Source organism: Astatotilapia calliptera, chromosome 22 (genome assembly GCF_964374335.1).
Source record: "Astatotilapia calliptera chromosome 22, fAstCal68.1, whole genome shotgun sequence".
In the NCBI taxonomy this organism is placed as follows: domain Eukaryota; kingdom Metazoa; phylum Chordata; class Actinopteri; order Cichliformes; family Cichlidae; genus Astatotilapia; species Astatotilapia calliptera.
Genome location: NC_137442.1, coordinates 16,505,161 through 16,528,796, shown reverse-complemented (window position 1 = coordinate 16,528,796; position 23,636 = coordinate 16,505,161). Strand labels below are relative to the sequence as shown.

The window sequence follows — 23,636 nt, the reverse complement described above, 5'->3', positions numbered from 1 at the left end:
CTGATTGTTCTGTCTACCAGTAGCTGGTAGACAGAATATGTATATATATATATATATATATATATATATATATATATATATATATATACATACATACATAGCATAGTACAGCTCTAGCTGCTGTCTTTGACTCCAGTTCTATTCATTGTGTTTAATGTTGAGCTGCTTTAAAATGCACAAAGAAAACACACTTGTATATGTAATTTATTAGTTTGGCAACCAGACTTTTCTATGTTTAGTCTAACAGTCTTTCCTTGTGTACTAGTGAGCATGCTAGCATTTAACTCACAGACTCCTAATCACAGTTTTGCCAAAAAATGATATCGCCATACCTTTATTAATTTTTCAACACAACCAAACACTTGAGTTTCCAACAACAACAACAGCATATCGCGTGTCTCCAATGAGATTGTTTTTAGTCTTCAAATGTTATTCTCATTTAGGACTAGAAATCATATTTATTTTGACCTGTAAATACTACAACACGGCTGAAATGAAGGGATATGACATTTTAAAACTTAACGAGTACTGTTAAAGAGTACTAGTTAAAAGTCACTAAAATGTAGCACTTGAAATTCTTGGATAAATTGCGAAATTTAAAATCTCATTAAAGCATTAATAAATAACATCTAACAAAAAAAAGGCCAGCATGCAAAGCTACTAAATTACTTGGGGTAAACTAAATCAAGCTGCAGCTAAATACAGTACATCAGGCATTTCACAAGTCTACTCCTGATGTGTTATTTGGCAACATAAAGTCTGTACAGAATGAGGATAAGCATACATATTCTTTTATACAAAACAAACATGCTGTGAAACTGGAGAATACGAATCTGTGGTCCATCATCTAACCCCAAACCAGTTCATAGGAACGTCCTTTCAACAAGACAATCAGGAAATGCAATTTGCTTCATAGTGTAACAGTGTGGGAGAGATATCACGTGTTTCCACGTTGACCTCAAAGCATCTGTACAGCTCCAGTGGACTGTCTCCAGTAATGCCAGTCAGCTTATCAACCAGTCACAGTGTCTCTTTTGATTTTTTTCCCCCACAGTCTCTTGAGTCAGTTAACAAGCTGTCAAATCTCCGTCAGCATGATCTTGAAGGCGTCTGCGTAGCTCTCGATGCTGAGGATGAAGGTGTCTTCGTTGGAGTAGTGCTCGATGATGTTATCGTCCATGTTCACCAGGATCCTGCCGCAAAAACAGCAAAAGTTTGATTTCGTGTGGAAAAAGTTCAAGCTCCAAGTTAGTTTCCTCTTCCTTTTGTTTGCCTCACTCACCCTTTCTTACTTTTCTTGTACACCTTGGCTATCCTCTCCGTCGGCACGCCATATTTCTCTGATATCTACCGATGAGAAAAAAAAACAGAAAAGAAGCAAAAATAAAAAAGCAGCTTATGAACAGGCGCTCGGGCTGCAAACAATCTGTGCCTTTGACATTAGTTCCCACGTACAAACAGAGAGGCATCACTCACAGCATCCATCAGGCCTCTGAGCGTGGGAGACTTCAGCATCAGAGCGTCGAACACCTCGTCTGTCTCCTTTCTGACATACAGCAGCACTGCAGACAGGAGGGAGGAGAGCAGGCCACCTTTTAGTTTATATACATAATAATGTGCCTATGATTGGAGTGTACAGACGGAAGCACTTAGAGGTATTGTGTTTGTCAAACTAATCAGCAACCATTTATAAATCCTTTTACTACTTTTCATCTGATGTCAACAGTCCTTCGGGGCCACACAAACACATTTTGTTTTTGTGACATTTTACAGACTAAATAAGCGATCGGAAATCTGAAAAATGCAGTTTCATAACAGCCGGGAGGCTGCAAAAGGAGGTGGTGTGACTCAGTGAACCTTGCAAGGAATGAACTTTCAGTCTCACAGAAGAAGAAGAAGAAGTGCTTGGAAGAAATGGAAACGTAAGCATCTGTGAAGCTCCAGAACAGCTGCTAAATGTACCTCTATCTGCTAACATACAGAAGATTACCCGGTGAGACAAATCATAGATGCTTCTGAGAACGGTTTCATGTTGCTTATCCAAATAATCAGTTAAATCAAAATGATCGAATTGTTACTAAGCGTAAATAGTGCTGCTCGTGTTACGTATGATGGAAAATATCTGGATGGAAAAGGTTCTGGGCACGGTGTTTCCCTTTCTCGGGCCTGATTTGTTATAAATTGCATCGTTAATCATTAGAAATGTCAAACTCTCTTGCGTATTTCCCTGCTCTCCTTCCTGGACTTTTTCATTTCTAGAAGGTCACTTAAAGAAGACAGAAGAGATGACGTCCAGGTGTAGGAGAAGGCGGCCATGCTCGTACCTCTCTTGTGCGCCTCCTCTTTGATCTGCTTGTGAGGAGACGGGCACAGATCTTCATCTGACGACCTGAACATCCTCTTCACCACCACACTCCTGTAAACACAGAACAGCGTCAGGTCAAGCGCAAGCACGTCTTCTTTTTTCCATTGCGGTGATGTGCACTTAAACTGCTTTCATTTGCATGACTTATATTTGTATGAAAACAGGAGTTTCGTGTTGACGCGTACTCACCCTTCTCTCTCAATCTCCTCTGTGTTGAAGGTAAACACCTGAAAAGGAAGCTTTAGGTATTAGTGGCAGAAATTAATCTTATTGAAAATATAAAAACACGAAGAAATAAATCTAAAAGTCTTTGGAATTTTCTATATTTCTGCACATATACGATTTACATGGCTCCTTAAAAAACAGTTAAGCAAATGAGACGAGAATGTTTTGCTCGGTTGTTTTTGGAGAAACTTCTCGAGTAGTACAGATTTCTGTTGGGGTATGTATGTGAACCTTCTAAGATGACTTCACCCCGTGTTCGAGGTGACTGATCAGGTGTAATGCTCAGAGTATATTTAACTCCACAATGTTGATGGATTTCTGAATATAAACTGGACATTTGAGGTCCTTACACAAGATTTCTACTGGATTAGGAACTTTTAGGACTTGGATAGCAGGGCTTAGCTCAAGCCGTGTTCAGTTTGGGAGGAGAACCTCTGACCAAGGAACTCCTAAACCCTGCCAAAAGTCCTCTGTGAAGAAGGAAGACTTTTACAATGGCAGAGGTTGCTGGGGAAGTTAAGAAGCTGCCCAGTAGCAAGGCACCAGGTTTGGATGAGATTCTAAAGGCAACAACTGGTGAACCATCTGGTTCTTATATAGCTTTTCTAAACCTGCTCATTCACACAAGCCCTTCTTCTATCTAGGATTCACACAGATTCATATTCCGATGGATGCATTAGATTGAAGCAACCAGGGATCTAAACCACCAGCCTTCCAGTTAACAGATGACCTGCTCTACTTCCTGAGCTACGGCCACCCCAAATGATTTTCATGTGCAGGGAGGCTGGGCTGAGCCTTGGGGATAGGGTAAGGCTCTTGAAGGAGCCTGGAGTAGAACTGTTGATCCTCCAGGTCAAAAAGAGTTTGTCGATATGCTTTGAGATTTTGGTTAGAATGCCCCTTGGGGGCCTCCCTTTCTAGGTTTTCTTGGAGGAAGGGGCCGTAACACTATTATACAGGGTGGTGTATCTTGCAGTAAATTTTAAAATCCATGCCGAATGTAAAGTTTTACATGTAAATGTGTAATGTGTCCCATTCCAGACATGCAGCATATGTCCAAACAATAGTCAAACTCGTCTCGTGCAAGTATGTCTGGAGTCACGGCTGCTGTTCTGCTTCCCCAGCAAAGAGGACGTGTTTTGATCGTTACTGGTTAAATGGCTGAGGAATGAAAGCACTTTGAAATCGGATTATTCTTTTTGATACACCCTGTATATCTTGTCAACCCTGGGAATGCCCCAGGTTCCCCCAGGAAATACTGGGAAGTGTTGCTAGAGAAAAGGATGTCTGGAATACTGACTTTCAGGAAGCAGGTTAATTTTATTCTTCTTTGATTGTATAATTTATAGTTATAATTTGCTTCTTATATTCATTGTTTCATCCTTCCGGGCACAGATCCAGCAAAATATCCCAAAATATCCCAAGCCATCCCAACAATGGACTGTTCTCTCTGTTGAGGTCAGGAAAGCGATTCCGCTCCCTGAAGACCAACACAGAGAGACTGAGGAGGAGCTTCTTCCCGCAGGCGATACGGTCTCTCAATCACACCACCACACAGTACTGACCCACACATACAGTTCTTACACACACACTGGACTTTCTGGACATTGTTTTTGCACAACACTGGTCACTATATTCTTCATTTCCGGTTAATACTTGTACAGCTGCTGTTATTGTGTATATATTTATTTATATTTAGATTTCTTCATACATTCTTATATAGTTCTATATTGTGTATTTTGTTGTACAGTTATTTTATTTTCAACTTTAATTTATATATTTTATCTTATTCTTCCCAGTTAAATTTACCCTTCATTCTAATTTGTGTTGTACAGTTATTTCATTTTTAACCTTAATTTATATTTTATTCCTTCCTAGTTAAATTTACCCTTTTTAATTTTTCATATTTATTTCCTATCTTATTCATAGCCTTTCCTTTTTTTGTTTTCTTTAGGTCACGAGCAGTTGTCCAAGCATTTCACTACATATCGTACTGTGTATGACTGTGTACGTGACAAATAAAATTTGAATTTGAATTTGAATTTGAAATATGGAGGGATGTTGAATTCTTGCGTGTTTGGATTCAGTGTTTTCATATCTCCAAACATAATGCTTCTTATTTATACCCTTAAACTTTATTTTGGGCTCCTCTGGCCAAGAGCAGATGGACAGCAGTAGCGTTCTCTTGTAGCCTTCTTGTGCACACCTTTGTTTTTCAGTCTTGTGCTACAGCTTTTACACATCTGGAGTGATTTTTATGAACCCACCGAGTCTTTATTTGTGTCTGACTGTATATTGATGGAGTTAAAACTCCTCAGAGACGCTTCAGTAACCTTTTCCAGCCGTAGAAGCAACAAAAACGCTTTTTCATAGGTCTTGTTTGCTCATGCCACGATACACTTCCTCCACAATATTAAAAAGATCAGACCTTGATCCTTGCTCGCTATATAAAAACATGGTATCACTTCACACCCAATTCTCATTTCACCTGCTAATCCTCAAGGTTCACATACTTTCACCACTCACAGATAATATTAATGACTGAACATTTTCATATATTTTCATCTCTTTTGTTTAATTCTGCCAAAGACAGACTCGAGGTAAGCTTCCTCTCAGCCTGTAGGCTCTGCAGACGCGCCATTATTTGTTCCTTTTATCCAGTTTTCTTAATAGGTCTTTGTTTATCCCATTGTGTTTCCTCTTTCATGTTGCCACCTACTGAGTTGGGGCTCTCTTTATCTACTCTAAGGACATGTGTGAAATTCAGATATTTTGGGTTACATTTTTGCAAAAATACAAAGTTTGCTTGAAAAAGAAGAGGTGACCTACCTGTCCGGCTCTCTGCAGGTTTCCAAAGTGAACATCGGGGATGAAGAGCACGGGCTGGGCATCCAAGTCGGTCATGGTCTTGAAATAGGTGGTGTCGGACTTCTTGGTGGCACTTATCACCCCGACGCCTCCGTCTTTCCCTGGAGATAAGTCCAAATGAAAAAAGCAGAATATGAATAGCAACAATTATTATTTATGAAGGGGAGATATATTCACAGTGATTTGCAAACCTCAAACTGAACCCTGGAGCTATAATTTTCTCTGATTATTTTTTCATTTTCATTCAAAACTAAATTATTTCTCACTCGGCTCGTACCTTTCGACTTCTTGCGTAACAGTTTTCTCTCCTCATCCCTTATTTTCCTCTCAGCTCCCTGGAAACAAAAAGAAAAGAGACATCAGTTTGTGTATACGAACAAGCCTCAGAAAAAAAACACATCTGTGTGTGTGTGTGTGTGTATGTAAGCTTCATTTTGTGCAGAGGATGCATAAACTGACCACTAGAGGGAGGACTGATGTCATGATATAACTGCCTCACTGCAGCTACCTGTCTGAATATTTTACAGTGAGTGCGCCTCTTACTGGTAACTCCCAGCAGCTCAGAACACACAAGTAACTTCAGCTTAATGACTTCACGTCAATGCCACATGAACTGAGACAAAACCAGACAGCAGTTAAACTCACAGTAGCGTATTTCTGTTCAAGCTTCTGAATTTAGTTCACTGTTTGAGCTGTTATGTAATCTGTACAGAAAATGAAGGCACGAACTTCATTTATAGTCCTTTAAACTACAACTTCTTTAAGTCACACATTTTAGGCGCCTTTAATTATTAAAGAAACAGCTCACAACAAAGATTAATGAGGGTTTTTTTAAGGAAACAGGTCACAGTTCATGAAAAGAGTTTTTGAGGGTATTTATTGTCACCCTGAGTAACACAAGGCAAGTGCATTTTTATATCCATTGTATTCAAGAAAAGGCAGACACCTGATATCTCCATAACTGGGCAACTCACACCAAAACAATCTAGATGGACAAAAACGGCATTATAGGCCAGAGGGTAAACATGCACATGTGCGATTGGAGTGGGCTGTCCCTTTAAAATCTCTCCTGAGAAATGAGTCAAGAAAATAAGAATAATCAAACTTACTAAACAAATAAGGCGCATTTGGTTCTGGCTAAAGGACTCCACATATAAAGAAATACAGAAGAAGTGATCTATCACCTTGTCACAGAAGACCTTGATCTGTGAGTAGGCCCTGTGCAGCGGCCTGTTGCTGCGGTTGTTGTAGCTATAAGTGTCAATCTGGATCATCAGAGGAAGACCCTTCACCCCCTTCTGAGACGAGAAGTCTGTGCTCAGGCAGTTCACTGTGATGAAGATCTTCAGGGACACAGAACAAGGAAGGAGAGGTGGAAATGTTAAAATACTTTAACTCAGCAATTTAGGAATAAAAGTACACTCAGTCCTCACTTTTTTAGATACGCTGCTCTTTAACGCAGATATCCAATCGGCCAATCACATTGCAGCAACTCAGTTCATTTATGCATGCAGACATGGTCAAGACAACCAGCATCAGACAGCTGTCAGACAGTATTTCAGAAACGGATTTACTGGGATTTTCCCACACAATTATCTCTAGGCTTCACAGGATGGCATCACGAGCTCGAATAACTATCTTTACAACCAAGGTATGCAGAAGAGCATCTCTGAATGGGCTACAGCAGCAGAAGACCACACTGGGTGACACTTCTGTCAGCTCAGAACAGAAAATTTAGGCTGACCAAAATTGTACTCTGGAAGATTGGAAGAATGTCGCCCGGTCTGATGAGTCTCAACTTCTGCTGCAACTTTTAGATGGTGGAGTCAGAATTTGACATAAACAACATGAAACCTTGGATCCATCTTGTCTTGCATCAATGATTTAGGCTGCTTGTAGGTGTAATGGTGTGGGGAAATTTTCTTGGCACACTTTGGGCCCCTTAGTACCAATTGAGTATCATTTAAACACAATGTACCCATCTTCTAATTGCTGCTTCCAGAAGTATAACACGCAAAATCTCAAATCACCCCAATGAGTTCAGATGTACTCTGATGGCCTCCACAGCCATCACATCTCAATCCCACAGAGCACCTTTGGGATGTTGTGAAATGAGAGATTCACATCACAGAACGTGCAGCAACTGTGTGATGCTATCATTTCAATATGAATCTAAATGTCTGAGGAATGTTTCCAGCACCTTGTTAGAGTCTGTCCATATTTAAATTCCAAAGCGAGCCAGCATGTTTTAATTTTAAAACTCAAATGTTCGGCATACAGAGTTTTGTCAGCTCTGAAACACCTTTAGTTAGCCAGTGGGAGCCTTTCCCCCCCTTTTTTTGACAGACACTTGGCTGTTAAGTGTCTAACAAACAAAATTCCTTTCCCCTGCGATGTGTTTTCATCTCAGCAGATAAAAATCAAAAGTACAGAGATAACAGATCAGTGAGAAACTGTTTTCTTTTTCATGTGGTGGTGTTCCCATCAGTTAGAAAAAAAAAATCTGTTATGTTTCTGCTTTTCTTGTTCGTCAAGCCTCGGCACACATCGCCATCAATCTTTGGTCTGTGTTATAAATGTGCAGTACAACAAAAGCCAAGGAGGTTGGTCATTAACTTGAACCATAAAAACTCCATTATCTACAGCAGCCAAGAGGAAAGCCTGTGGAGAAGAGGCAGGGTCAATGCTAAAGCGCCATTCTTTTATTATTCTCTGCTCTGCAGTACTTCTCTCACTTTTATTTTCTCTGATTTTTCTATTTAAACACCAAAGCTACAACCGTTAACTGCACCACCCGTTTATAAATACATGGCAGAGCAAGGTGAGCCGCTAAAAAGAAAAGAAAAAAATTGATAAAGATCGAGTAACTGTTTCTCAACAGCACCCTGTTGGAAGACTACCAGCTTAAATCCTTGAGATGTACTTTAGTGACATGTAGGAAGATTACTCGGCCTCATAAAATGAAAATAAAATATTACATGGGAACTTATGCTGTGCACTCTCTCTGGTTTCTATTTATGAAGCAATAAACTCCATTAAAAGTTTAAAATAATAAATAAATATAATAAAAATAATCAAGTACTTGTGCAAAGGGCTAACAAAAAAATCTCCCATTTCTCTCAGAGTAGTTTGTTTGTCTTCCCGTACAATAATAACTTTTCTCTCTAGACAGATGGGCTCTTGTGTCTAAATATTATGTAGCATTGGTCCATTTTTATGCTCGGGCGGGTCAAATCCTGCTGTTTTAACAAAGCTGTGTCTCTCTGATAGACACAAGGTGTTTTTAGGCTTCAGTGCCGTGACCCACGGGCATTAGAAAATAGTGAAACAGGTATGTTACTCTCAACTCATTACAAGGTGGTGCTTGCAAACGTCCCTGGCTGTCACTGGGCAGGCATCACTTTTCAGTCTGCAGGGATAATGGTGTAAACAACCATATTGTAACCCAAACCACAACCTCTTCTTAAACCTAACCAAGGAGTTTTTGGTATCTGCACCTAACCTGTCACTAAAAGCAAAGGTTAAACTGAATGGAAACAAATAAAAATTAATCTCCCAAAACTGGGACAAAAACTGTGATTTCTTGGTGACAGAACTGTGACTTCTGAATGCAGCTCAACAAAAGAAGGCCAATAACTCTTAATATTCGATATTTTCCACTGCTGATGAGTCAAATCAACAATGTCAAAGGACATGCTGACATGGGCACAGTATTTAAACGTTGCATCTGCAAGCCACTTTGCAACCCACCATCACCTAAGCCCCTCTTTTTTCTGCTGTGTCTGATGTCGCAACTGTTGTTCTGGGTTTTGCAGCTGTTTTGATCTCTTTAGGCTTCACACAATAGAACAGTATAACAGTTGTAATCTTCCTTTGACTAAAGCGGCCCCTGACATAAGTTTTTCTTCAAATAAAAAGCACTTAAAGCAGGAACCTCTGTTTCAGGCGTGCACACCATATCATTTGCGCTTTACTCTGAAAATAGTTCTATTGTGTTTAATTGAGGCTCAGCCTCTGGGTGTTGTGTTCTTCTTTATTGCCTTACATCTTATTCATTTGACAAGCAGTGTTTTTCAACTTGCTATCAGGCATATCAGGCGTGTAAAAACATATCATGGAAGTGAAAAAGACTCTGTCTCTTTAAAGTCCTCCTGGTTTTCTTTTAGTCCTGACAGAGAAGAGCAAATACACTAAACTAGCAGGGCAGTACACCTGTTTCCGTGGTTCAACATGCATACGTTCAGGCTCAATAGTTGTGCAGATTCAGAGAGGCAAAAAGAGTGACAGAAGGAAAGAAAGACAGAAAAAGATGAACAGACAGAGCAAATATTTATCTAGAGAAGTGAGCTTGCATTTTCTCCAGCACTGTCTTTGTCCCCAGGCTGCTATTACAATGAAAGAGGCACACAACACGGAGTGATTCACACAGTCGCTGGTGCTCACACAGAAATGAGGGCAAAACAAACAACAGAGGGTGGGGACGGAGACTAGTGTGTGTGTTGGCCCTTGGGGGCACTCTGGAGTTCAAACACCGGCGGGGCTCCGTTTAAGGAGTGGCCACAAAGGAGGACAAACAGAGCAAAGCTACGCAACACTGCCCGGCAGTTTTATGACACGCAGTCAAAACCACTCCGATCACAGCGGCAGAAACCATTTGCCAACGTTTTAGGAATCAATTGTTGATTTCAAAATGAGCGCAAGAGCGTTAGTGATGCCTACGGGTCAGGCAGGTGCTTGCATCACATTCGAAAGTGCTTTTGTTTGCCAACAACTGAATCAGCTCAAAAAACCTGTCCCACTGCTTTTTCTTATTTCCAACACGCCTCCAGCAAGAGTAAATACTATGGAGTTTCTGGGAAAATTACAATGACATTTATTTCCTACACACACACGCACACACACACACACACACACACACACACACACACACACACACACCCAGCCGTAATAAATTTGTACCTTGGCCTCTTCGTTCACATCCCAGGTGAAGGAGACGGCGTTGTAGGCGATTTCTTCAATGTTGCTGATCGTGTTGAAGCTCTCCTTGTAATCAGCTGTGGGGACACACGGTTCATTTCAAGTATGAGTTCTTCAGCAAACAGTCATACCGCCCCTCAAACCGGTCAATAAAAGCAGGTAGCTATTGTTATTTAAGATAAGCAATGAAATGACACGCTTCACTTTTGTGAGATAAAGCCTTATCGGCAAGAGCAAACAGAGACTCGGGCTTCAAAGGCAGCAGGAGGAAACACAGAAGACTATTGGCCGCAGAGGACCACATTAAAAGCCAGTCAGATGAGTGCATCAGATTCATATTGTTGACCTCAGACTTACAAACAGGATGGACTTGCAGGGCTGTGGTATGCTGGCATAATGACTCACATGTGGCCCGGGATTTTATTTCAATGTAAAGAGTGAATCATGACTATCATTACTGTAAGAATGAATTTACGTCTGTCTATTTTAGCAAAGAGATTTCACGCGTCCCTTCATTTTGAGGATTTAGACTGTAAAACTGCGGAGAGATTTGTGCTCATGTGGCCCATTTCCAAAGGTTTATATCGTTATTTGGAAGGAACGCCACAAATATGCAGATAATGAAGAAAGCATTGCCTGCCACACAATTTTTTGCCACTAAGTAAAGTATAGAATCCATCATCCATCCATCATCTCCAAGAAATAGCCTTGGAATAAAAATCTTCGTGTGGGAGGATGAGATCCAATTGTGGTCAGTTCAATGCCCCCCGCCCCCTCTGTCAGTGACTGCTCATCTCCTCCCTCAACCTAACCACCGTTACAGCAATACTTCCTGCTTTCTGAACAGGTGCACAAAGCTGCAAGGCAAGCAGCAACAACATGCCTGTCTGCTAACAGCCCACTTTAAGTAGGCTCATTCAAATGATCCATTCTGTGACGCTGCCCAGGGGCACGACGGATCCCGCCTCATCCCCACTAACCCCCACGACTCGCTATTCACCTCAGATCACCGAATATCTTCGAGTTACCGCCGCGCAGTCTGAGCTAGCTGAAGCTGCGGGGACGACGGCCCGTCCTCGATCGCTGGCCTGGTTTGTCAGCATGATCTTTAACGAATGTATACTTTTTGAAAGATGAGCGTGTCCGTGTGCAGATAATATCTCTCTGTTGATACATGATAACGATCTTTGTATCATATATGCACACCTATAAACAGAAACTCATTACACTAGCAAATGCCAAACAGGGTGTCAAAGAATTGCAGGCTGAAAAAGCTACCACACTTCCTCCAAACAGACGCACACATGCGATTACATGAAAACAGCAGTAAAATACCTTTAATTTCCAAGTAATCATGTTAATGCTGAGATGAATTCAAGTTCTTGCTTTGCAGTTATTTGAAGACTATTTATGTAATTTGATAATAAAATGTGCCATATAATCTTACTCTTTCTCTTAACTGTGTTTTCCTATGTGTCTATGAAGGGACCAGGAAAGCAGACAGCTACATTTGGTGCACCTGGGCAAAGCAGTCCTGGATGACAGAAACTCTTATGTTGGCTCATTAACACCTAAATTAGCATGCTTTCCCTTTAGTTAACCTCTTTTTTATTTAAGTTTTGCGACTCATCTCTCGTTTCATTTAGTTATAACAATCTCTTATTTTATTGTCGTCCGCTGTGTGATCATTTCTGCACTTATCGTAGTCTGGGAACCCGTCTAGAAAAAGTGGGCTCCTATCCAGGATCTGAACACTGAGCCCTTTTGCAAACTGAGGTTTTATCTTCTAGGATTGCCTGGGTGCCCTGTCACAGCAACAGCACAGTGGCTCTAGATCCCTTTAAAAGTACAGTTCAGCATTTTGAGAAATGTTGTTATTAGATGCCTCATATCACTTTCAAATCCGTGGTCACAGTCAGGAAACAGGAGGCTCTGTTTATCATCAAGACTACTATACTTTCTGTCTGTCCTGAATACACAGTAAACCAAACAAACACGACTAAAAGTCAATAATGGATCTTCCACAGGGCTTTAGGAAAACATTTAATGCCAAGATACTGAATCCTGAGTTGGCCCATGTGAATCCTAGAAAGTGCTTTGAGTGCTCAACTCAGTTGCTGCCTCTGCAAGCTGCTTTGCAACCCATCCTCCATCCTAGCTCCTTGTCCTCATGCTATAACCAAGTTGCTGTGCATACTTTTATCTCGGAAATCAGATGTCACTCCTGACCTTTGTGGGTCCAGACTTTATTTTGCTCTTGAGCTCCATGTGTATTTGTGACACACTAAATAAGCAAGCCACAAATACATAGCAGTGGTTGCTGTTTTACAGTTTTACTAATGTCAACATGCATTTGGATTGTGAAGTTGGAGTTGCTGGGGTTTCTCCAACTTCCTGAGTTGGAAATTTGACTTGATGGGTGTTCCACTTGAAAATTCTGATTTGGAAGTTGGGATTTACCACTTCAAATTGAATTCTACTATAGCTGCAACCTTCAAATCTTCTTTGTAAAGTAAAGTTTTTAACCCAAGCTTTTCAGGAGGAAGCGTGCACATCATTACGTAATAAAAAGCAAGGTGGATGTAAAGGAAAAAAGGGGAAAAGGTTATTTATTCCACACATAACTACAACTACAAAACAAGCCTCCAGTTGAACTCTTGATTATATGTTTATCTTACTAATATACCTTAAACAACTGTCAGAAAACTGTTGCTCCACATCGTGCTTACTTGCCTAACTTAATCCACGCATGCCGGGCCGGCCCAACCACACAGACCAACAGACAGACAAACAGAACAGACTCACAAAACCAGGGAGAAAAAATGGAGCACAACATTTACAAAATCAGCTTAAAAAAATCAAGAACAAACATTAAAAACGCAACAAGTTAAAGCTCATAACATATTATTTAAATGTGACTTAATATATTCAAGCTAAATATTGGCCTGAATTCTCTATGACTACAACAGCAGCATTAATCATATATCTTTTGTCTCTGATTAGAGCCTACTTTCACTAAAGTGGTCCTGACACAACTGTCTTTGAAAATGTTCAGTTCTTCCAGTGGATCTACCCATCCGAGAGCAAACTGACCAATATTTTCTTGACTAAAAATGAAAGAAGTCCAAAATGTTAACGGGTTTGGCATCCTCTGGATCGTCTCTCCCGGCAGATGTAAAGATGTGTGTGAATTGTAGGCTGATTGGGACTTGTCTCGGGTTGTATAAATATAAGAATTAAGATGAAGATCTAAACTGGGGAAGAATTACTTCCAACAGACCACGACCAGCTAAGGTAACAGTGTGGCTAGCATTCCTCTCCCTGTCCTGACAAGCTGCCTATGTCTGTGTGTGCTTCTCCCATCGAATTCTCCCACATACCTCTACATCTCCGCTCTCCGAGCAGGCCCTAGCTTGTCAAAAGGCAAACCGCCTACTCGCTTCTCACACACACTCATTCAACAAGGCGTAGAAAAAGACGGTTCAAATTCAAATGCATCAACTGAAAATCGACGGCAGACAAAAGGTCAAAAGTGTGACGATTACGAGTCTTCAGATGAGAACGCGTTTACCCGTGGGAAACGCTGTGAGACGGAGTTTCACAACTTCAAGTTGAACCCTGCTTTGGATTATTGTTTTTCTCTCTTTTCACAATTATTTCTGCTCAGTCTCCCAGGTAATGTGAAAGAGATTAGAGGATTTAAGTGGTGGGTCTCAGCCATACGTAGACATTAGGAGACTCAGGTGTGTGTGCGTGTGCGACGGCCCAGCCTTTTGTCTGATGGTGGGCAGCTGTACGGCCACAGACAGACATCTGGGTGGAGGCTTGTTTGCTCTCAGTTTAGCAATGCTGTGTTTATTGGTTAAGCACATTCCAGCATAAATGTGTCATCTTGTCCTTTGCTTTGTGCGTTTTCATTCACTCATCTGTTCAACATGGGAAGGAACATGAAGACAAAAAGATGGAGGGAGGCAGTGAAAGTCTCACCGATGTCCAGGACTCGCTGTTTGGCCGTGTGCTGCCGGGAGTGCCAGTACTTCCAGTATTTAAGCTGCTCGTCTCGGTTCTTATCCTCACTGAACACCACCATGATCACACTCTGAGGAGGGAGACGAGACAGAAAACAAAACGTTAACACGACTTATGAGTCAGACAACACCAGTCCTATCTGACATTCATTTTTATATTACAGCTTGGCTTTTATTTGTAACTTTGGACTCAGATTATCTCCAGAGAGTTGCATCAATATAACAACAAAAAGGGGATGATCACCTCAAAATTTACCCAAGTTTTAATAAACTCTGTCTGAGTGATTAGGGTTAACTGTTTCCTGCTTATCCTAGCCAAACTGCTCACATCATAATGGCCAAGCTATGAAAAAAAAATCACATTTTATGAAGTTAAAGGCACATATTTTGCTACTTCACAGCTTCATACTGGACTCTATCTTAATCTGAGAGTTTATCTGCACTTTCCATCTGCAGCCAGAGCCGGGCCTTGAGATGACTACATTAGCGATAATACTCTTATTGACACCACAAAGAGAAAATAGCAGAAAATCCGCTTTAAAAGTGAACATTTGGAGGAGCTTGAAGCCTTTTAGCTCAAGGGGATTACTCCTGCATATGGTGACCTCATTTGGGAGTTTGGAAATGTGTAATACGATCAGCAGCCAATCACATAAAATAAGGAAAAGAACAACAGATTCTCCTTAATTTCTTACCTTTGTTTTAGCTCTGTTTTTGATCTCCACATATTCTTCTGGGCAGTATCCGATTCATAACATCTGAGTTTATATTTTAGCAATTTTAGCAATTTTACTTGCTACAGGTCATAATGCCGAAAGAGAGATTAAAGACGGATGTGGACATGCTCACCCGGACTTTACTGATGGGGTGTCGGAGGCGCTTGTTGGCGCTGAGCTCGTTGAGCGTCACAGCGTAGAACTGGCCTTTGTTCAGGTAGGTCATCGGCCCTTCGCCCTGCTTCTGACGCAGCGAGCGCGTGGCGTCCAGCGTGTACTGGAAGCTGTCGCTGTACACACAAACACACCGAGAGCCCCGTGACTGGAAATGACAATCGCACCGAAAGGCTCTTCTGGTTACAAAATGGTCTGCATGTGAACATTTACGCCACAGCCACTGTGATAGCAGGTGGGCTTGAGTCACTTACATTCCCTCCTGATGAAATAAGAAGTCACCTGTGGCTAGAGAGGAAGGCGAGTGGTACTTCTGTTGAAAAGGCACAAAAACACAGAAAAAGAGGAAATTATTCAATATAAAGGCACATTTTAGAGGAACTGCTCAAACAATGCTGCAGGTGGAAAGACGTGAAGGTCCTGGTCAGCTGGAGACCTCCGAGCTACAGGGAGCACATCGGATGGACGAATGTAGTGAGCCTTTAAACTCTGAGTGATTCATATTTGTACATTTATCAGTCTCTGTCCAGCATATACAGTTCAAATCATCAGCAGTCCTCTTGTGTTACATTTCCTGTTTTAGTGCCTGCTTTATTTCTCTTCCCGGCATGCCTTCTAGCACCTCATCATTCATGCAGCGGTGGTTTATAGGATTATAATAACAACACAGCAAAAAGAAGAAAAGAAGCAGACCTGATCCTGTCATTGCAATGCATTGTGGTCTACTGAGCAGCTTTGGACAGTTGCTATATTCGCTGATTATCTTGTAGATTTACTGGCATCAACAGCACATAAACTACAATGCCCAACAAGTTTAGCACCAACAGTGTGCTTTTTTTGTTCAGTGTTCCCTTAAAAAGAAGCCGATTCTATGTTTATCTTCATCAGTGTCTGTTCATGTCACACTCTTTCCATTCTCACCGCGTCTCGTTCCTCTTCGTACGGACTGTCAGGCGGGCTCTGCTCGTCGTCTTTGGCGTACGAGTTGTGACTGACCGTGGTCACCTCATACGGACTCTGTTCGTAGATCACCCGCGCCGAGTCTTCTCCTTCCACCCTGTAGTGAGCCCCCCCTCCTGGCATGAAGACGGGCGCATATACCTCGGCCTTCACCACGGCAACAGCCGGAGAGCCTCCGTCCCCCGACCCCGTCGAGCCGCTGAACTGCTCCCGCTTGGTCTCCTGGTGCTCGGTGTTCAAGGACAGGTTGACGGGGACGGACTTGAGGACCTGAACGCGGTTGTCCACCATCTCCACCTCGCTTTGGCTGCTGGGGTTGTTCTGCAACATCGGCCTGAATAAAAACATGAAATTAATAGGATTACATGTGTTTCCTTGTGAAACGCACAAACTATTAGATAGTAAAATTATTGGGTGAGCTACATCTTGAGGTAAATGTCTGCTGCTCTCTTTACGGCCTCAACAAAAAAAAATAAAATAAAAAAAATAATCATAAGTAGCCCTAAAACTGATGTTCGTTTTAGTAAAAGAAAGGTTCCCTGTGGTGTCTTTTGTGTGAGTTTGATGTACGCTAAAGCAACAAATGGAATAAAACAGGTAAAACATGCATTCACTATAAATAGATATCTGTATATGAATATGCAAAATCTGTCTGCAGGAGGCAAAAGCTTTGGTACTTCAGGAAGCTTTTTGGTTTATGAACAATCAGGTTTTGGTTGCATGCAGGTAAAAAGCCTGCATGGAGGGCATAAAAGGCTAAGCATTTGATGAACTGCGATCTCAAGACCACTGATTATAATCTGATGATGTTTAATGCAGGTTTTTGTAATTTATATGAATACAGCAGTGACTTAGCCGATTCCCAGAAAAATCACATTGCGACTGTATTTTGTGCTTCTTTGCTGTTTTTTAACTTCAGGGGGTCGTTTTTTGGCTTAACTCTAATAAACATGGTTACAGAGGGTCAATGCAGGTCTTTAAAAAAGTCCCCTTTTCATATTTTAAGATGTAAAAATGCGTTCGCCACTAAAATACAACACATGCAGGTTTATGTAGAAGAAGAAAACTCCAATGAGAAGCTGCTTTCATTTAAAGGTTAGCACTAATTTGCAAGTCAGCGTTGAAGAGCTGAAAAATAATAATAAAATAAATGTAATGATGCTCCCAGGCACAGTTTCTCTAAACACTCACGCAACATGTTGTCTAAATGGAAATGAGGCGATGTTTCCCTTTTTACAGATCAGTAAGTAGATAACAGCAGTTTGCTCCCAGAGCCGGAGCGTATTATATCATCAAATCTTTTGTATTCTTCTTTTTTCCTCAGGGAGCGGGAGCCTTTCATTGGCTTCAGTCCAGTCTGGGCTTCTTTCTTTCAGTATCAGTGCTTGGAGTGAAACAAGACTCACTGATCTGTGATATTTTCACACGTTCATGCTCCTGGTGTTTGTCTCATATCACTGCGACCTTAGATTAGATGACTCGCTACTATTGTAACTGAAAGCAATTTTTGAAGAAATGGCTTTTTGTATTAAACAGTTTTCATAGAACATCTTTTTAACTGTCTACTTTCATTGCACTGAGCGCCCTTGTTTGTTTCCACCTGCTGCTGGAAACGTCGACCACCATGTTGGGCGTATTTTCGTGGTGTTTCGAACGAGGCGAGTGTTCACTGACCTCTTCTCCTGTTCCTCTGTAATTTCAGTGGCTTTGGAAAGTTGCAGAAGTCTCTTTTCTTTGGGCACCTACAGAGAAAAGGAGGACAGTCAAGTCACTCTCGGTCAAGCCTATAAGGGAGCTGTAGCTCCCAGTTTAGTGTCCCACATGCAACATGTCACCTGTTTACGTCAGACCTCTGTGCTGTGTAATGTTTCAGTCGATTCAGTTAAAACAATTGTCATTGTGGTCTGATTTAACTTATTTGACAAATCTAAATAGAAAGGAAATGTCCAAAATATGTTAATTAATATGCTGCTACATTTTAATTATTATTTCATCTCCTTTCAGCCAGCTTTCCTCTGATTGGCTGCCCCTCACAAACAAAAAGCTCTGATCAGCAGGTGAGTGCCTGAGATGACCATATTGGGGATATCTGATCTCAGTGACATCATAAACGTCAATCAGTAGAAAAACTGTGTTCAGAGCTTTTAGACAGGGCTTACTTGCACACACACCGAGTTCATTATCACTTTTGCTATGTTGAATGTTTCATTAATGGTACAGATGCATGAAAGAATCAAAGGCGAAGGACAACAGGTGCTCTTTATGAGGGTTTTGGGCACCTTGTAGTAGTCGTAGAGCAGACCCAGGGCGTTGGCACTGTCCTCGTCTCCATTGATGCTCATCATCGCCTTGGTGGCGGCTGTCAGCGGGTTCTCCAGGTACGACCGCCACGCCTCATCCTCGCTGGTGTACGCCCTCCTCTCGTTGGGGACCACCACTACCAGACGTTTGCTTGAGAAGCACAGGGATTTAAACACTGTTTTACACATGTACAGTTTTTTTTGGTAGGCGATCAAAAAAACATGACAACTGTTATTTTCCAGGCTGAACTGTGATGGATGAACTAATTAGCTAGAGCAGCGTTCACGCCTGTCTGTTTTTCTCTGTGTGTTTTCCTCTTTGCTCTTTAGGCTCACTTAAGATCAGATCAGAGACCAGTTAAATACACACAGTGTTGCCACAACATCTCTCTGAGCTCAGCCAATCACAGGAAAGGCTCCGAATGTGGCAACTTGCACAACGAAATGCTCCTGTCATGTCTGAGAGTGGCCATTTTTCATTTGGCTTTCATGTTTGTGGCTTCAACACACTTCTAGACATTTACACAGGAAATATTAATGAGAATTTTTTTCTTTCATAGAGCTCTGTGTAAGTGTATGAAAGATCCGCTTTCTCTATTTGTGCACTGCGACCAGTGATGCAAAAGCTTTATACAGAAAATAAAGGGCAAAAGAGAAGCTCCGCTGTGTCTTCCTTATACTGAGTCACACAAAAAGGCACGATGGCATGCTTTCTTTACCCGGCTGCAAATAAATAATGCTCCTGCCTTTGGATCGAGCTTGTATTGTGAAAGAGGGTCGCCGGAAAGCAGACGTCTGAGCGATGTTTAGGAGTTTTGGAGCTTTAATCTGCTGGGTTTGAGTAAATGTTAACGCTGTGTGTCAAAATAGAGGCAGACACCTGCTGCTTCCACTTATGCGGGAGACAGCAGCTCTGCAGAAAAACTGGAAAATCAACTATGGGCAGCCACACTTTGACAACCATATTTGTTGCAACATATACTTCTAATAGTGATGATAATGGATGAAATAATAATTGATTATCGTGTTGGGAATGATCTAACTAAATGAAATAAGGCATAAGATTATTTTTAATGCAGTTAATCCCTGTTATAACAATATTAGACACAATTACAATTTAAATTACACAGAATTTGGAGAAAGCAGGACACCTGTAACATCTGGTCTGTATTATTAATATTATTATGATTGTTAAGGAAAAAATAACAATTTTAATTTTTAATTTTCAAGAGCAAAATCCTTCTGACTCTATTAAAATTTTAGCGCTGCAGTCCAAAGGTTGATTTCTTTAAAATAACTGTTAATAAATAAAGGAGTTTGTATATCCCGTTAGAAAACAACAGAAGAGACCAGCAGGCTTTACAAACTGTTCCCATTCACAAGCAGATCCAACACGCTCTCTAGGCCTTAAATAGGAGGAGGGAATGAAACGATGCAATGATATCCAAAAGCAGCACAAAAAAGTATATTTTTTTAGTTAAAGTGTTTAAAAATAACAGTCCTTGCACCCTGAAGGTTTTCCCATCAGTCAAAAATGGCGAATTCACCTCTAATGAAATCCACGGCGCCAAGCTTGTCAGCTTCTCCTCCAGGCCCTAGAACAGCTTCATATCTGTCATAAACAGTCCAAACGGAGCGAAACCGGTACGCGAGCCCCATTTTACACCCCCCTTATTATTATTATTTTTTAAAGTGTGTGTGTCCTAAACAAAGGTAATCCCGGGTTTAAAGCAGCTTCGTTTTAATAACAGACTCAAAAGAAAACACTTGAACAACTTTCTCCCCCCCGCATGTAGAAATCAGCAAAGATCCTCTCCTCTGGCTCGATCACTTACTTGTCTGTCTCCTGTGACATATTTAGCTTCCTCTACGATTCTTCCTTGTGAAACTGGACTTTCAAGTCGGAGCAGGTAATAGAGTGAGAGTGAGTTGCCAGAAGTTGGGCTACAGGTAAGTCGACTTTTTCTCGCCCCGCTTCTTTTCTCCCTGCCCCTCTCTCCCTCTCTCTCCTCTCTCTCTCTCCCTGTGTTTGTGTTTGGCTTGCCTCTCCTCCGCTCCTTCCACCTGGGCAGGTAAGGCAGCAGCCAATCCCTCTGCGTCTCTCTCGCTCACCTTAAACGTAGATTACGGTGACAAACATCAGCGTGTCATACTTAGCGCATTGCGATATTTGCCATGACTCTCTTTTAATGGCAGCCGGTCAACTTTGTGGCTCTGAATTCTTTCACAGTGGAACAATTGAGGCTGAGGGCGAGTCTGCCCGCTGATTGGCTGCTGTCGAGGGGAGAGGAGATCCGATTGGCTGCTGGGGGCAGGTAGAGGCCCACCTTACCTGCGAGCGAAGCAAAGACGCCGCAGTGACACAGAAAACGAAGACACACAGGAAACAGATTAGATTTACGGATTTTTACGGCTTCAGATATGATTTGATTCTGTTATGATTGATTATGTTTGAAACAGGAGGACTCGAGGCGTGACTGCACAGCCTCGAACTGGCCACTCACTGCCTCAGGCTGTCTTTCATTCCCCCATCGGCTGATTTTACTTCTGACCCCTCAGATTTCAATAGTGACTCGTGTGTGTGTGTGTGTGTGTGTGTGTGTGTGTGTGTGTGTGTGTGTGTGTGTGTGTGTTCCAGGTAATCTCAGAGCAGAGCGAAGGCAGGGAGGAGCCCTGTCATTAGCTGACACAATGCCATTGTCCCCTTAATGAAGCTATTGTATAAGGAGATCCCAGTGTTTAGGAATACCCTGCCAGAGCAAACAGTGTGTGTGTGTCTCTGTGTGTGTGTGTGTGTGTGTGTGTGTGTGTGTGTGTGTGTGTGTGTGTGTGTGTGTGTGTGTGTGTGTCATACAATGACTGTGGAAGTGGTCAGGTGGGGTGCAAACAATCTATAATTGCTGAATATAAAACTTCATTTTTCTTTTTTTAATGAAGACGGTTGATGGACACAAGTGTCCATTCACAGAGCAGAGACACAGCAAATAAAACTATACTATATAAACAATATGTCGACTTGTTTGGTCAAAGAGAAACAGGATAAGTGGTAGGAAATTAATTATTTGAGCACAATTGTGATATATGTTATTTTTGAAAGCTGAATAAATGGTAAAATAGTTTAAGATTTTAAACAGATAACGCTGTAAACAGATTTACAGCTTCTTCTATTTTTAGGTTTTGACCCCCTGGACATGAGTTTTAATGTGTAATGCATTAATGAATTTAATACCATGAAGTCTAAGTAAAAGAGAATGATGACAGGTAATCTAACCCCATACTATAAGAATATCTCATTTCTATCTTTCTCCCAAGTCCTGAGTGTCAGAGAGTCAAACATATGAATCCAGCTGAAAATGATTTCCTTTTATTTGCACCCCCCTCCCCCCTTTTTCTTAGCTTTTCTTAGCTCTTACAGAGTTACTGAGTTACAAAGACTGTAACACATGTTCACAGTAGCCTCACCATAATTTGCTTTTACATCAACAAAAATGAGTATAATTTAATTTACATTGTTACATCTTTTTGTATGTTTTTAGTCGCAGGATTGAGAAGTGTTTTATTTAAAATGTGCATATTTACCCACAAAAAATGCAGTGCTGTGCACAGTCAAAATCTGTAAAAATACAGTTCAGTGCACCAGTTTGAAGCATTTTTATCCATGCTACTTTTTTACTGTTAATTTTCCTGTGTTTTTTTAACCTCTCATTGAGTTATATCATTTACCATTTTGGGAAATTTCCATAAAAATTAGCAATAAACTGGGAGACAATGACTCTGTGCTGAGTGTTGCTCATATATAAGGAAAATCCCAGTAGACCTGTGATTCTGTTTAATCTGCATTACTGATACAGCTTAAAGTATAAAACTCCTTTATTTTACTCAAAGAGAAGTTTAAAGGAAGGACCTGTATATCTATATGTTATTATAGAGTATTAGTGGTATAAATATTTAAGTAAGCGTATAAAAAGTGAAATTCTTCTGCTGCCTTTGTTTTCTCCTTTGCATTTCAGGGGGAAACAAATCACGTTTTATCTCCTCCGAACCCGAGCAGTTGTCTAAGTCTGCACCTGAGTTTTGTTGAAGCTTGAGAAACGGCTGGGGAGACGTTTCCAAACTGGTTTGATGGAAGTGTTTGCATGACAACATGCCAGCCTTTTGCTTATGAATGCTTTCGGGCGCCTTTATATGGAAATCCAAAAATTACGTTTCAGATTCAGTTAAACCGTCAGCAGTGTGTGTGCGTGCATGTGTGTTCCTGTTTGTGTGTCTGAGGATGCGTGTGTTTGCGTGCCCTGTTGGTGATTACTATCCTCCCTTGTCCAATTTGTTTTACAGAGCACCTGGGCCTTGGCTGAGCTCTCTCTGTGTACGTGTGTGTGTAAATGGGACTGCTAGATAAATACAGGTGGGGTCCCTTTCTTCTGACAAAACACAGACTGAGTGAAAGAGCAACAGAGAGACAAAAGAAGGAAATAAAAATGTTCTATTCAGCTCTGTTGCCTACCTCCTTCCAGCTTTATTGCTGCATTTTAAGATGCATGTGATTACAGAAGAAATAGATTCAACAACACCAGAGAGGTGCAAAATTACAGCGAGGGCTGTTACATTACACAAGAGCGGCTTTTACCTAAATGCACCCAAGTCTGTGTTGACTCATAATCCATGCACGACTCATTAACGCTGCACAGAAAACAGAGTGAGATCAAAATAATGGTTGTACATGAGCTTTTCTCTTATCTTTACCTTCCCCTACATGACTCCCGCCTGCTGGAATCTCAGCCATGGGGCGAGATGACAGCTGAAATCGTGCGAGGGCTAACGTACAAGCTGCCACAAGCAGGCCAAAGCAAGACTGGAAAGTCAGGGGCCACGAGCCACCACATACTTTTCGTGTGTGTTTGTGTGTGTGTGTGTGTGTGTGTGTGTGTGTGTGTGTCCAACTGTGAGGTGAAAGGTGTATCCTGCATTCCAGGCGTTTTTTCGCAGGAGCAGCAGCTTGTCTGGACTTGGCTGGGATTTTGTG

The 23,636-nt window shown here is 41.4% G+C and overlaps 1 protein-coding gene across 2 annotated transcripts; it reads right to left on the bottom strand.

The window, feature by feature from the left end:
- Positions 1-299: 299 nt before the first annotated feature.
- On the bottom strand, positions 300-20,829 carry grhl2b (grainyhead-like transcription factor 2b). Of its 2 annotated transcripts, none has more exons than XM_026156590.2 (16): positions 20,449-20,829; positions 18,593-18,764; positions 17,988-18,055; positions 16,275-16,647; positions 15,608-15,666; positions 15,313-15,469; positions 14,423-14,534; positions 10,418-10,512; positions 6,643-6,801; positions 5,736-5,793; positions 5,420-5,559; positions 2,555-2,592; positions 2,325-2,416; positions 1,477-1,562; positions 1,283-1,347; positions 300-1,193 (listed from the first exon to the last, which is right to left on the bottom strand). In XM_026156590.2, exons 1-16 carry the CDS (start codon positions 20,466-20,468, stop codon positions 1,079-1,081), a joined length of 1,809 nt encoding a protein of 602 aa, XP_026012375.1. In that variant the 5' UTR covers positions 20,469-20,829; the 3' UTR covers positions 300-1,078. The 2 variants fall into 2 exon arrangements, with proteins under 2 accessions (XP_026012375.1, XP_026012376.1); XM_026156591.2 differs by lacking the exon at positions 20,449-20,829 and adding an exon at positions 20,161-20,378.
- Positions 20,830-23,636: the final 2,807 nt, after the last annotated feature.